At 33.9% G+C, this 14,678-nt stretch overlaps 2 protein-coding genes across 4 annotated transcripts; both read right to left on the bottom strand.

Annotated features, from left to right (window-relative positions):
• Positions 1–5,889: 5,889 nt before the first annotated feature.
• LOC108474099 (probable pectin methyltransferase QUA3) lies at positions 5,890–9,930 on the bottom strand. Its single transcript, XM_017776004.2, has 7 exons — positions 9,058–9,930; positions 8,681–8,884; positions 8,378–8,588; positions 8,026–8,287; positions 7,443–7,817; positions 6,903–6,998; positions 5,890–6,316 (listed from the first exon to the last, which is right to left on the bottom strand). Exons 1-7 carry the CDS (start codon positions 9,481–9,483, stop codon positions 6,097–6,099), a joined length of 1,794 nt encoding a protein of 597 aa, XP_017631493.1. The 5' UTR covers positions 9,484–9,930; the 3' UTR covers positions 5,890–6,096.
• Positions 9,931–10,593: 663 nt separating this feature from the next.
• Positions 10,594–13,924, bottom strand: LOC108474270 (COP9 signalosome complex subunit 1). 3 transcript variants are annotated; one of them, XM_017776225.2, is made up of 7 exons: positions 13,288–13,924; positions 12,881–13,201; positions 12,031–12,147; positions 11,842–11,927; positions 11,449–11,683; positions 11,091–11,192; positions 10,947–11,018 (listed from the first exon to the last, which is right to left on the bottom strand). In XM_017776225.2, the coding sequence occupies exons 1-6, from the start codon at positions 13,711–13,713 to the stop codon at positions 11,100–11,102; spliced, it is 1,278 nt and encodes a 425-aa protein (XP_017631714.1). In that variant the 5' UTR covers positions 13,714–13,924; the 3' UTR covers positions 10,947–11,018; positions 11,091–11,099. The 3 variants fall into 3 exon arrangements, with proteins under 3 accessions (XP_017631713.1, XP_017631714.1, XP_017631715.1); XM_017776224.2 differs by lacking the exon at positions 11,091–11,192 and having other exon boundaries at positions 10,594–11,018; positions 13,288–13,923; XM_017776226.2 differs by lacking the exon at positions 10,947–11,018 and having other exon boundaries at positions 11,184–11,216; positions 13,288–13,923.
• Positions 13,925–14,678: the final 754 nt, after the last annotated feature.

Below are 14,678 nucleotides of genomic sequence, written 5' to 3'. Positions count from 1 at the left end.
AATTTTTTAAACGTGGTAGAATTTGACTATCAATCTATTAAAAATAGTTGAATTATTATTTTTAACGGATAAACTAATCAAAATGTTAAAATTTTAAATATAGCACGCTATATTGAAATTTGTGTGCACTTATTGCTGATTTTTTCGGGTTTGTTTTAAAATTTTAAATAATTTCTTGATATATCATATAAGACAAATAATATCATGCTAGTATGAAGTATATGCATTTCCATTAAAATACTATTCAATTCTTTTTGAAATATTCGTGACCAGATTTAACTAAAAAATTAAATAAAAATGCAGATGGTAAAGACTAAATTTATCATTATACTTTTTATTATTAGACCATTTTATAATATTTGAAAAGATGAGAAATGATTGTATGAAATTATGATTTCACCTCATCTATATTCCTTTCCAACTGGAAAATAACAAATCAAATTTTTTCTCCTAATTTTCATTCTTTTTTTTTCAGAAAAAATTTAAATCAAACTGAAAATACTAAAAATTAAGAGAAAAAATCTGATTTATCATTTTCGTATTATCAAATTTTTTTGGAAATCGAAGTGGATGGCTACCCATTTTTGACTGCCATTGGGGTTGGTTTAGGTTACATGTTTGAATAGTGATAATACAGTTTTGGCATCACAAAAAGAAAACAAAGATCTGAAAAGAAGAAATATGGAAATGTAGTTTAGAGGGTCAAATTCAAAACCCACGAAAAGCAAGCATAGTATGGTTCTTAGTTTCAAACTGTTGACCAAAAGCAAGTCCAAGAGACTAGAGAGGTAAAATATACACCACCCTACCCTACCCTACCCCATCTCATTATTATTGTTATTTAGGGAAGGAGAGTAAGTTTAAAGTGTGAAACCTAAACTCTCTTGTCAAATAAACTATTTTATTGTTTCATTTGTTATTTGCTTGTTATATAAAATGAGGAAAATGACTTGCTATCGAATTGTCTAGTTTCGTTTATTTGTTGTGTTTCTATGTTGCGTTTTAAGATTTATTAATTGAAATTGATCCTATTTTATTTACATTTCACTTATTTCGATTTAATTTCAATATAGTACTAATTTGTATAGTTCTAGTATAAGTATATATTTAGACTATATATAATATAATATTATACAAATTCAAAACAAGTAATATTTTTTCGCTTTTCACTCCATGCGGATTTTTTAAATAAAAGGAATTATAATATCTAACTAATATATAATATTTATTAGAATTTTAGAAATATAAAACTTTTAATTTGAAATTTGTTTATTCTAAATATAAATTGAAATTATAGATTCGAATAAATAGGATTTTTTATTATTTTATATCTGTTTATATAGAATTAATTTAAAACAATCTACCCATTAAGAAAATAGGGTTTTGTTTATTTTATTCTTATCTAAGGAAAAAAAAGAGCTATGATTCATGATTTTTATTATCTCTCACTCCAGCAAGAGAATAAGAGGTAATATTACTATATTTAAACCCCCTTAGAAGTCTTTTCTCAACTAACGTGGGATTAGCCACTTTGCATTACGAACATATGGTTCATGACTTTTTAAAATCATGACATTCTCTCTCACTCCAACAAGAGATTATTATGTCTTTGATACCAATGCTGGTTAGGTTAAGTGGTAAAGACTTTGACGGGAGTTTCAAATATTTGAATAGAAAAAATAATGATAGAAGAGTTTATCTTCATTTTAAAGATCCTATTTGACTCAACTCTAAATTTAATTACTTTTTTTTAAAAAATATATTTGGTATCACATTTAAACCGATTGTAATTTAAAATTTCCCGACTTCACAATTTTACCCGTAAAATCTCATATATATTGATGGTATCATAACATCTACTCGTAATACCTAAACCAACATTGATTTGTATAGAAAAAGTGGGTCGCAAATTGAAACCGATAAACATTGAGATGGGAAATTGATAAAGTGTACAAGTCAATGCAAGGGGCAGATGAGAATGGATGGGAGGTGGGGGTAGTAGTGTTACCCATCACCTATCAAACTCATAATTAAGCATACTCTCATTAGGTTGTAAATTATCTGGTCCATCAAAGTCTTTGGGAGAGACCAATTCCACGATTCCAGCTTAGTAGTCCTGCAAATTACTGAATTCTTTTGAACTAACATTTCTGTGCATTCATACATACATGCATGCATGCATACATATAACTTTCAAAGTTAAGGCAATGCCCCACCCACCAGTCCCTCTTATTTTGCCGTTGCATTAATGCCACTCCTATATTTCTAATTCTCACCCAATCAACTTCAAGCATACATTAAAAGCAATTGATCTGTTTTGGTTGCCTCTTCTTTCTTTCTACATACGAAAAAGGCTATCAAAACAAAATTAAAGATTTCTTCATGACATGATTTTTTTTTTTAAAAAAAAAGTCCTTCAAAGTTGAAAATTTTGGTTTTAACCCTCCATTTTCCCCACTTTCCAAAGCTTCCTAGGAAGGTATCCTGTCTCTTATCTGCCTGTTATTGATTGAAGTTTATTAGTAACGTGCTAAGATAGCAGCCTTAGGTGATTGGTTAAGGCTATGAATAGTCATAAAATGGAAGAATATTGAAGGTTAAATACTGAAATCTGTTCAAATCCTTTAGGGCTTGCTGGCATCATAGTTAAATATATTTAAAACGGTTAAACAACCATCAATGTTTTTAAATGGTGAAATAAGACTTGCACCTTTTCAATTTACTTAAATAAAGGTTGTTCATACAATTCACCTTAGTTTGCACTATAAAATTTAACATTTACATCTTTGGTTAATCTTGTCTTTATTTTTTTTAGATAAATTTAGCTTTCAACCTTTAAAATAAATTCAATTTGTCCATCAATCTTTCAAAATGAGTCAAAGATTTTTTAATGGAAATATTAATTAAAACATTAAAATTTTAATATAGTAGCCTACTTGGCAATTTACATGTACTTCATGCTCTCTTTTTTTTTAATTATCATGAACTTTTTATAATATATTTTTTTGAATTTTTTTATAATTTTTATATTATTTGTTAACATGACATGTAAGGCAAATAGTTCCATGTCAACATGAAATATATGTGGATTACCACGTGGATTGTCAAGACGAAATCGTTAAATTTTAATCAAGATTTGACTCTTTTTGAAAGATTTAGGGTCAAATTTAACTTAAAAAAAAAGAATAAATGTCAAATCTACAAAATATGTAAAAATCAAGGGCTAAATTTAACAATATACCTCGAAATTAGGTGAATATTGACTAATTTAGAATAGAATACATGATAGTTGGGTCCAATATTAATTGAAAAAAAATAAAACATCATTTAAAACTTGATATACGATAATTAAAAATCATTATTTAACCATTTTGAAATGTATGAGTTTTATTTAAATATTTTCAGAATTATTGAATTTTTATTGATAATTTTAAAAGATTTAAGATTCACAAAATTTAACCTCAATTTCAACATTTATTCTTAAATCAAGAAGTAAGCTGTGTGAATAGAGTATGTCAAAGTTTTGATAGGTTCCAATTACTTACCTTTTAGTCATGGGAATATGGTGTTAGGTAGGGGATCAACTATGACATTCTGCAAGGTAGAGTTTAAAACTTTGGAGGTTTGTACATAATAAACTTTTGGTGGATTTAATCTCTCTATTCTACTTTAATTTTTACTTTTAATAATGTATATTTTATTATGATATTAATTTCATCAAATACTTTGATATAATTTATTTTTAAAATATATGGGATGATGTGGTATATCTACCATTACATTTTCTATAAAAAAAAAACCACGTCATCATATATTTTAGAAAATAAATCATATCAAATTATTTAATGAAATTGATTTGAAAAGTGTAAATATTCAATACTCGAAAGTTAAAATATTAATTTTTCAACTTAAATAAAATATATTTTATTGTAAATAATAGGTGTTGTCGACCATAGAAAAAATATATATTTTTTTGTTTTATACTTATACATGTAAAAAAAAAGTGTATTTTAAGTTAAAAATACGAGTGTCACCATTTGATCAGACTACATCAAAAAAAATTAAAGAGGAAAGGAGTGCCGCGAATTAATTAGGCAGTACCAGTTTTTTTACTGTAGAGATTGTCTAAATTCTTTAATATTAGTACCTTTATATTATTTTAGTATTTATTTATATATTTTATATTATTGAAGTAAAAAACCAAAAAGTAAAAGAATTAGAAAGGATGAAAGGATTAAATCCGCCAAGCACTATTCTATAAGTAGCTTTGTATAGAAATTGAGCATGTAAATTTAAGAAAGATAGTTGGAAGCAGTCACGCGTAGATTGATACATCCATTACTAGAGATATACGCGTCTTTGGTTTTTCAAGTATGGAATTAAGGGCTCTAAACCTAAGTATACATGTGGTGATGTTTATGGTTTTCAACATTAAAGTGAGTCACATGCTGTGCATATACAAAAGTTTCAATCTTGGCGATTTACAAACACGTCCCTCATGTGTTTGGAATTCAACAAGTTGGAACTTTGACCCTCAGCTATGGGCGGGGGTGGGGGACAAAACCCTACAGTTTATGCTACGTAGCAGGTAGAAAGATGGATAAATGCGGAAGCAATTAGCCCTGCCCCATGGCGGCCTATACTAATTGCCCCAAAAAAGCTGCATCCTATACCCTGATATAACACAGGCTCTAACCTTAGTTGTCAGATGTCAAATAGGTAGATCACATTATTAATATTTCCATGCTTCATATGAGGATCTTCCTTCAACCAAAGGTTTTCCTTGAACATGAAACTGACAACACAATTAATGCATACTAGGATCAATGTTTAGTCAAAACCCTGATATTTTGCAATTCTGATTCTGAATTATTATTACTAATTATAATTTGCTTGGAATGGTGAAGCAATTTACCCTGATGATGGGGCTTTAGCATTGTTGCATTTGCATTTAATTTGGTCCACTTTTTCAGTCCCCACACCTCAGTTTTCTTCAACTGGCAGCTCCATGTGTGATCCCCCATTTGCCTTTTCTGTTCACATTAGCCAATATTATCCCCCATCAAATACCAGGTTGCCAAAGAAAAGAAGATTTCATCTTTTCAAACTATTGCAGATGGAATCTGACTTCAAAACTTTTTGGTACAACAAAGGCGATGGCTTTTTCTACTTAACTTCTTCCATACCCATAGCCATTCATTTCCCTTTCCACAGTAGCCTTTTTTTTCAAAGATATAAAATTCAGGCATACACCTTTTTCTTAATTTCAACTTTTGCCGATGACATCAATTCACGCAAACTATATCCAAATTCCAATTTGCCTTTTTTTTTTTAAATGGTACATAAACTATTATTTTATTTCATTTTACTTCAAAATATGCATGTTTAGTTAAAACATACCATATCTCACATTCTCGAAACAAAACCTATAGTTTAAGCACCACTTCGAAAAAAAAAAACCCCGTTAATAGCCAATTTAAAGCCTTTTGGTAAATATGAAACCTATCAACATATAGTGCCAGCCTGGTAAAATGAAATCATTCCCAGAAATATTATAATAGCATTTAAACAGTTATCAGATTTTATTATTATACATAAAATTTTCAGTCACTGCTAGTTTTACTCACAAAACTCAAACCCATCTCTTGTTCTTGTATCTCCAGCCATACATGGGGTATGTGGTTAGAGACGCAGAGCAAAAAAAATGTAATGAGTTATGAACCTTTGAGAGGAAATGTGTGTATCATCGCCTATCATAAAAACATGCATCAAAAATGGTAATGAGGCTAAAATAAGCAGCATCAAGTTAGTGAGAACCTATATTAGGCTGTCAAATTACAATAATTTCTTTCAGCCAATATAAATAGCAATTACCACCTACTATGTGTCTTACTGCCAGAAAGCTGTAGCCTTTTGATTTATACGAATATATATATATATTGTACTTCTACAGTTTCTTCATATAAATATTACCCAAATAGTGAGCAAGAAACAAGATTGCATCTATTTGATGCATGAGGAAGACAACTTGGCTTCAGATAATAAAAAAATTGAAACGAAAAGGAAAATACCTACATTATAAAGAACAAGTCTGTCTCAATGGGATGAAGTTAGCTTCCAAAAGGTTTTTGTTGCTACCAGGATTTTCTCTCTCCCATGTGATTCAGGTTCCTTGTCATTTATGGTAGCCTTCCACCTTACTGCGTGAGCTATGCGTGCCACTTTGTCGATTGCTTCAGGTGAATCTCGAATCACAACTGTTCCTTCAGGACGCAACATTCGATCCATCTCCACCATTAGGTCCACAAGGTTACACCTGCAGGAACATTAGAGTTGATGATGAAAGGTACTTTTTTGGTTGAAAGATGACGACAAACTGTGCTAAGAATTAACTACAGAGTGATCCATGCAGTAACATTGCATGAGCCCATTGATTCAATAGCGACACAACAAGAAATGACTATCATAGGAGACAAAGGTGCTAAGATTGTTTTCTATGCTTTTCTTTGCATTGCCTTTAGAAGTTGAAGCTTAAAAGGAGGAAAAGAAAAAGAAAATAAGGTTTGTTAAGTCACAATAAAGTATAATATAAACAGGCATGCAATTTCTCGCATAACCAAAGTGATAAAGAGTAGAAACTTCAGTTGCTCATACAAATGCAAAGAGAATTGAAGGATGTTGTCAAAGGTGCATTGTTTTCTATGCTTTTCTTTGCATTGCCTTTAGAAGTTGAAGCTTAAAAGGAGGAAAAGAAAAAGAAAATAAGGTTTGTTAAGTCACAATAAAGTATAATATAAACAGGCATGCAATTTCTCGCATAACCAAAGTGATAAAGAGTAGAAACTTCAGTTGCTCATACAAATGCAAAGAGAATTGAAGGATGTTGTCAACGTTATATCTACCTGCTCTTGCTTGAACCAGGAAGCTTTATTAGTGATTCAATGCCAGCTACATGAATAAAATCATAAGTACGTGGGTATGTTGAGAAAGGTTCACACCTGCAAACAGCAATTGAGCTCATCAGGAAACCACAAGTGTTTTCCCTATAAGACTAAGCACATCACATAATCCCACAAATAAAGAGGAATCAAGAAGACAAGCAACCACAACAATCATTTAAGGAGAAGGTTAAGGATTACACAAGTATCTAGTTTGAAAGTTAAACACTGCACAGTACAAAACCATTGCTACAATTGAATAATTGCACATCCAACTAAATTACCTAAATCCAAGCAAGTACAGTTTTCAAAGCAGGTTTGATCAAACAGGGAATAAGCAGTAGAAGTTTGCTTTGGGCAGAAAGGAGTCAACATGGTATTTCCATGGGGAAGATTGTCACAGATAGTAGATGACAAGGCACTATAGTGTACTCTTGTTCCCGAACGAGGAACAAACTGTTAGCATTTTCAGTAAATAAGGATAAAAATCCTTCAGTAACTCACCAATCATGGTATACTCCAATAAGGCCTCTGTCATATATTACACCAAGAGTTAATGGCTTCCGAGCAGGAACAACATTCATCACCCATACTGGATCTGATACAAGTGCTGCTGCAAAACCTCCAAAAAATGCATTCATGTCCATGACATTGCGTACTGCTGGACTCCCAAGCTTCAGATTCAGAGTATTCTTATAATAGGCAACTCTCCTTGTCCACCTCCTTGTGTCTGCCCGAAACAAATCAATCCCGTTTTTCATGACCAAGGCCCTTGAAGGAGCTCTTGTTAGCCTGTCTGGCCACTTCGGAATAATCCCAACAGGATATTCTCCATTCACAGAAGACGTTGACGTCACGCATCTTCTTAACTTAAAGTACCTACCCAAATAAAAGAGAGAATAAACTTAGAAGAACACAACATTCCAGTTCTAGAAACAACATAGTATAAGTGGGAACCAGAAACAACCGATCATACGCTAAATTAGGTGGAAAATCAGGTTGAATTCCATTTGGAATTTCTTCAGGAAAATAAAGCTAGATGCTATCAGAATTATAAATTCTTCAAAAGGCTTCTCATGACAATTACCATGCATTACTGGGGTCATTTGATTCATCACAAGATTCAAGCCCAAATTCATTTTGGTTCGGCAGACACGAATCTCCATCAGGCTTTTTCCAAATGACTGTGTTCCCGTCCACAGCAATCAACTCATAGCACAATGCTCTTGCCACAGCCTGGAGATCTGCCCACTCTTTATCTTGCTTAGGCCACTGTACAGGGGGACCAGAGATGACCAAATATCCACCTGGACGTAGTAACCGATCCACTTCAATGAAATAAGTTGCATCTGCAAAAGCCATATATCTTCACGTTAATGCCAAAGAAAGAGAGATGAAAAAGAGAATATATCAAACACACTCCAGATAGAGAAACCCACTATAAGCTGTGAAAGGGATCAGGCATCGAGAGCAGTGAATGAAATCAAATGCAAATGCAGGAAACGGGAGTCTGCGAGTGCCAAGCATTAGAACAAAGGCCGGTATTCCTCTTTCCAATGCAAATTGTATTTGTGCTTTGTGGGAATCTCTAGGAGCAAATGAGAGTGCCAAAATGCCTTCTGATAACAATGAACCCCCAAAACTTGCAACCTGCAAAAAGATTAATAAGGTTGATTTTCAAACGGTACAAAACTGGAGTATAAGCATAATAAGATAACATGCCACATATGATATTAATTTACCCCGCAACCCATATCAAGGGCAGTCCTAAGAGTTCCACCAGTCAAGGGAATATACTGCCCAAGTTTCTCGATATATGGAGCAGCTCCATCAGGAAACATTGTTCCACCACCAGGGAAAATAAAGTGAGGACCTTGCTCTTTCATCCATCCTTGGTGACCTTTCCTATCAGCAATTTTGTTGTGTGGCATATTGGAGTGCCATATCTGACCATTAAACAATTAAAACTGTTTTAAGTAACACTAATAATTTAATTCCATTCCTAAAAAGGATCGATTTGTGCCAACCAGGAACAATCTTACATAAAGTTTGTGTTTAACAAACGAAAAACCCAAGAAAATCATAAAAGGAGAAAAAAAAGAGAGAGAGGAAATTGTACCTTGTGCAAGCTTTCAGGCCACTGAACAGGAATCTTATAACCAGGAGGAGGAGGGATCAAGCAAAGAGGCATTTCATCAGGCAAAGGACAATGCCTTTCTCTATATAGATTCATCTCCCTGCTGAGCTGGCTGTTACGCCTGGGGTCCTCACAGGGCATATGATCAACGGAATTGGCAGGGCAAGCTTCGATGGGCTTGTGGTGGTGGCCAAGTTCGACCAAGGACACCAAGCGATGCCGTTGCCTCGGATCAGAGGTGGAAAGCAACAGGGCTTGCCTACCAGAGGCAGCCATGGAATCCCCAAGAGGGGTGAAGACTAAGAGGAAGAACAAGAGTACGAGGCCGAAGAATATGGCGGTTATGATGTCCAAAAGCTTCCATTGGCGGGGGTTGCGTTTGGATGCAGGTAGATTTAAGTGACCCATGCTTTTGGATCTTCGGTATGAGTAGTTAGTTTAATGGCTGGTTTATCACAGGATTTGGTTGCGGATCCAGATTGGATAAAGGGTTTGGTTGAAATTGTATGAATGAAATTTGAGAAGTGGAGTAGGTTTTAACTTTGTTGCAGAAGCAAAGAAGGAGGAGTGGGAGGTTTGCAACTTACCAAGTGAAAGTGTAGGGAATGGATTTAGAGAATTTGTGAGATTAACATAGCTTTGGGTGAAAGCATGGTATTGGGAGGGTGAGAGCAGAGCATGAAGCGTGGCGTACGCGGTCGAATGCGTAGCTGTCCACTAGTCGCACCGCAATATTGGCCTTTATGGAATTCTATTTTACTTATCAGTTCCGTGGAACTTTGTCGCCTGGGATTTGTATAAAATAATAGGGGCATTTCAAACCTATAGATTTCGTTTTCTGGCAATAATTAATTAAACTTACTTCTTACATACATCCTGAGGGTTTGAATTTGTGGAAATTAATGCACTTGTTTTGGTGTGGGTTTGTTCTATACTATATGCTAAACTATGAATTTTGAGAGTTACTAACAATATTATTTGTATTTTATATGAGACAGCAATAGATATTATTTCTTACAAAAGATTTTAAATTTGTCTGTCAAACTATTATAATATATACAATAAATAATAACTTTTTAATGATACATCAGTAAACCAATAATAATACAAACATATTCAATAAATAGTTTCCTTCATAATCAACCAAGGTCGGACGCCAGTAGATACAATAAGATTTTTACTTCATTACCAGCAGCCTTTTCTTTTTATTTGATATTAAATGTACGCTTTTCAGCAGCAAACACGTGAAACGATTGTCCTCTAATCTATAAAGCTTAATAGGCATATGTAATTCGAAAGGCCTAATGTTAATTAATACTCATCAGATTAGTGGGGTAACACAATGAAAAAGGCCTAATAACAACAAACAGGCACCATGTCCTTGGCCAACATTGGCATCAATCTTAGATCATGCAGAATTAGCCAAAAAATAAACAGCGGGGAATTTATCAACAGCTAATGCAACATACACAAGTAGTAACTAACAAGTAACTCTTCAGATAACCTAGAGAGCCTTGCTTTATCAAATTGCACATGAGCAGAAAATATTAGAACAATGTAAAGAAAAACAAATAATGTAACACTTATAAACTTTTTAGTATATACAGAAGTGTGTATCCCAAAACCCTCAAAATGCAAATCCATCATCATGGATAGCCAATCTCCTTTTTAAGGTCTTACAATAGTGCCTCAGCACATCCAGAACCTAGGCCCAGCCATACAAGGAACCTTTTCAAGAATATCTTGATAATGCTTCAGTCCAGAATTCAGATTTTCCTGGAAGCCCTAAGATTGTACTCATGCTTGAGAAGATTTGCTCTCAGCAGCATTGCCCTCACATCCCAATCAAATTCATTACCAGTCTGCAAAACCCGCTGGAAAGTTGCATTTCTCTGATCAGCATGTCGTGCATAAAGAATTTTGTTGTGTGAATCAATCCGAGCCTGCAGATACATTATAATCCTCATCGTAAAAGATAAATTACAGAAAAAAAAAAAGGAAAAGAAAAGAAAAACCTTTATCACTTAATTTGCAAAAGCCCATTTCCATTTGAACTGGCTTCCTTCACTCCAGGGAACTAATGTATAAACAAGGATTGACTCTACTTCCCCGTCTAACTGTTTTCAATGTTTGGGAAGGTTCTGGTTTAGAAATTAGGAAATTCACTTTAATTGTTTTTCTGCTCTTCACTATATAAACATGCTCAATGCAAGTTCTAAACGAAAGAGTAAAATTCTTTTCATTTATCACTGAAGAGATACAGATTAATTGACAAATTAAGTTCGAACTGACATTTGAAAAATCATGTACAAAACGATGTTCACATGCACCAACAAAGCTTAAGAAAAGCAAGACAATGGTGAAAAACAATACCTGTATCTGGTTGTCAGTAATTAAGGATTCAAGTTCTTTCTCAAGTCCTGCAACACTTGTTTTAAAGGCATCAGCCATCATTCGCATATCAACAGACACAAATGGGTGGGTGTACTGGATAAGGGCTTTGCTCCGGATTTGATCATACAGGGTCTCAACATGGTCATGTATATGGATATCAAGCATCAGATTCGATTTGAGGTTTCCAAGATATTCCAAGCAGGAAGCATAATGGCTGCAATAAGAAAGAAGCCACAAGTTAAAAGTCAGCACGTCTCATCAATCAAGCACTCATAAGGACTTGCTGAAACCCAGAGTCACAAGATAAAAGATTGTATATTATAATCTTAACCACAGAAAATTCACTACAAATTAGTTAAAGATGGATAATACCTCGAGTAAAAATCATTAATAAGCTCCCTTACTTCAGGTACCAACTCTAAGAAATTCCGGAAGTTGATATTGTCTATAACTTTGTTCTGCAAAGTAAAAGCATTCGATGAATGAGAAATCTATAAGACAACAGTAAGACAAGGCCAGAAAACAAATGACAGGGAGGGGGCGAACTGAAGAGATTCATGCCTTCAGTTCAGTTCGATCAAAGCTTGCAAGTGCACAAAGCCCACCATAAGTAGCAACATCTTGAGGGGCAATCACTTCACTGTAGGAATTCCCAAGTTCAGGACCCACTTCCAAAAACTGCATCCATAGAAAAGACAATCAATCCAGCAATAAAATAGTAATTGCTTGGAATAAAACTAATTATAAAATCTCCCTTGTTACAATTCATAAAAGTACAACAATAATCAATGCAAGATAACCAACAAAAGGAACACTCAACCTCAAAAACCAAAGCAAGCAAACTTTAAATTAATCAGGCCCAACCAACTATAGGGGCTGCTCCAGGTAAAGGCCGCAGGACTAAACCTTCAACGCATACAACAATTATACTGTATTAATACCATCGGAAAGAACACTATAATACTAATTTTCTATCGAGTACATCAAGCTCTCTTAAGTTTTCTACCATAATGTACTCCATCAAATCCAACACCATAAGAAGATTTCAGGTTTAATTTTAGGAGTGCAATGTTCCAGGAATGCCTAAAATGTAGCTTGTTTACACTTGCTTCATCAGACTTATTGGGCTCAAGATCAAGTCCCGTTTATTTTGAGTTTATAGGCCAAGATTTGAAACCAGATCGTGTGGCTTGAATTGAATGGCTTCTAAATTTAAGTTCTAGAAAATACAATTATGTAAATAACCAACCCTTTCCCGATAATCACAAGGAAGTACCATTATCTTCTATGCATTTCAGCCATATCAAATTCAACACATCTTGCCAGTAAAGCAGAGCATGATACAATCATAAAACAAGCAAAAATGGCAACATTCGAATTATCCAAGGTAACAATTTATAAGCTGACAAACCTTACGAGCAGCAAGCTTGTACTTCTTAGCCTCCAGATGAGCCAATCCAGCAGCACAACGTAGCTTAGCAATAGTTGGAGGGTCAAGTGCCTCGGGTGTTTGCTCAGCCTTACTAACGTAACTTGTCACATGAGCAAATTGACCCATCTCAATGCTCACAAGAATTGCACTCAAACACATCTGAATAATGTGCTTTGACGTTGTACAATAATCGCGAGTTCGAACATAGCTTTTAAAAGCATCTCCCAGTGCGCCATGAGCATAGTAAAAATCTCCAAAATCATTGTATCCCATTCTTATACTTTCTTTGATTAAATTCGTCTGAAAATAAGAAATCAAACAAACAAAAAGAAGTAAGCCCTAATTAGTTTCTAGAAAATAATTTGAAGTAAGAAAAACTGAATTACCCTGTAGGCATTGAGTTCGCTCTCGAGTTTATCTTTCCTTTGGTCGGCTTTTCGATCAACCATAGCGCACCACGTGGCATCCATCGAATAGTTGGGACCCAGTCGACCGTCGATCTTCTGGACCACTTCACGGAATAGCTGAGTGTTCTCCCCCTTCTTGAGCTCATCGTAAGCCATCCTTAGGGCCTCCAATTGCATCCCTGAATTGTCGCAGTGGTCAGCTAAGAATATGAGCCGCATGATCTTGGTACGGCCCGAGTAAAGCGCAGCGTAGGCCTCGATGTCTAGCTGCTCGCCGCTAATGATGGGCCGGTTCTTCCGGATCGTTGTCGAAGTTGAGGATGACGGCGCATCGTCAACGCCCTCGATGCCGTTCGCGTACATCTCCTCCATCAATGATTTCGGGGCGTCGTCTTCGCCATCCATTGCGAAAAAGAACTAGAAACGAAACGATGTAGCAATTTTAGGGATTTTAAGGCTAGGGTTTATCTGTTTATGAACTGGTTTAGAATATAACAGCAGTAGTGACGGAAGATGCTGGGGGGAAGGAATGAGCTGGCAAGTGACCTCTTATAGACGTTTCCTTGCCGACGTAACGATGCCGTTTTTTATCTGCAAACACTATTCTTCTCATTTCATGATATAAGTGAATTCACGAATACATAACCTAACTATTAATTTTTTCGACTTAGTCACTAAAAATATTTACATATTATATTAATTTGATCTTAAATTTAAAAATTTAACAAACTTAACTCTTAATATTTATAAAATTTATCATTTTAGCCCTAATTTTAAAAAGTTTTATAAATTTAGCTCTCAACATTTATAAAATCTATCAATTTAATCCTAACACTAAAAATTTTTAAAACTATTTTTAAAAAATTATTTTTAACCCTTTATAACCCATCAATTAACCCATGTTAGTTACAAAAATAAGAAAAATAATACCCTCTTTCTAGTCACTCAAAATTTCTTTTACGATCATTTCGGCTTCATACCGGACCAAACCAATTTATTTGGAACCTATCTAGAATAGTTGGTTGTATTACTACTCAAACAAATAACGTTTATAATGTGTTTATTTTCTTTTGGATCTTAATTCTTTTGTGTGTATTATCCCAAAATTTTAGAGTTATTTTGCAAGTGGTTTGAAAGAAGGTACTCTTTTTCTTATTTAATATCTCACATAGGGTTAGCCAATTGGTTTTAAAGGGCTAATATATATATATTTTTAAATTTTTAGAGTTAAGACTAAATTGATAGATTTTGTAAATATTGAAGGTCAAATTTATTTATTTATTTAGAATTAAAATTAAATTGACAAATTTTGTAAACATTGATGGCTAAATTTATTAAATATTTAAGACAACATTTATAGAATGTGTAAA

Source organism: Gossypium arboreum, chromosome 11, assembly GCF_025698485.1.
Source record: "Gossypium arboreum isolate Shixiya-1 chromosome 11, ASM2569848v2, whole genome shotgun sequence".
NCBI classification, from domain to species: Eukaryota; Viridiplantae; Streptophyta; class Magnoliopsida; order Malvales; family Malvaceae; genus Gossypium; species Gossypium arboreum.
Note: the sequence above shows the minus strand (reverse complement) of the source record. Positions and strands in the feature narration are given on the sequence as shown.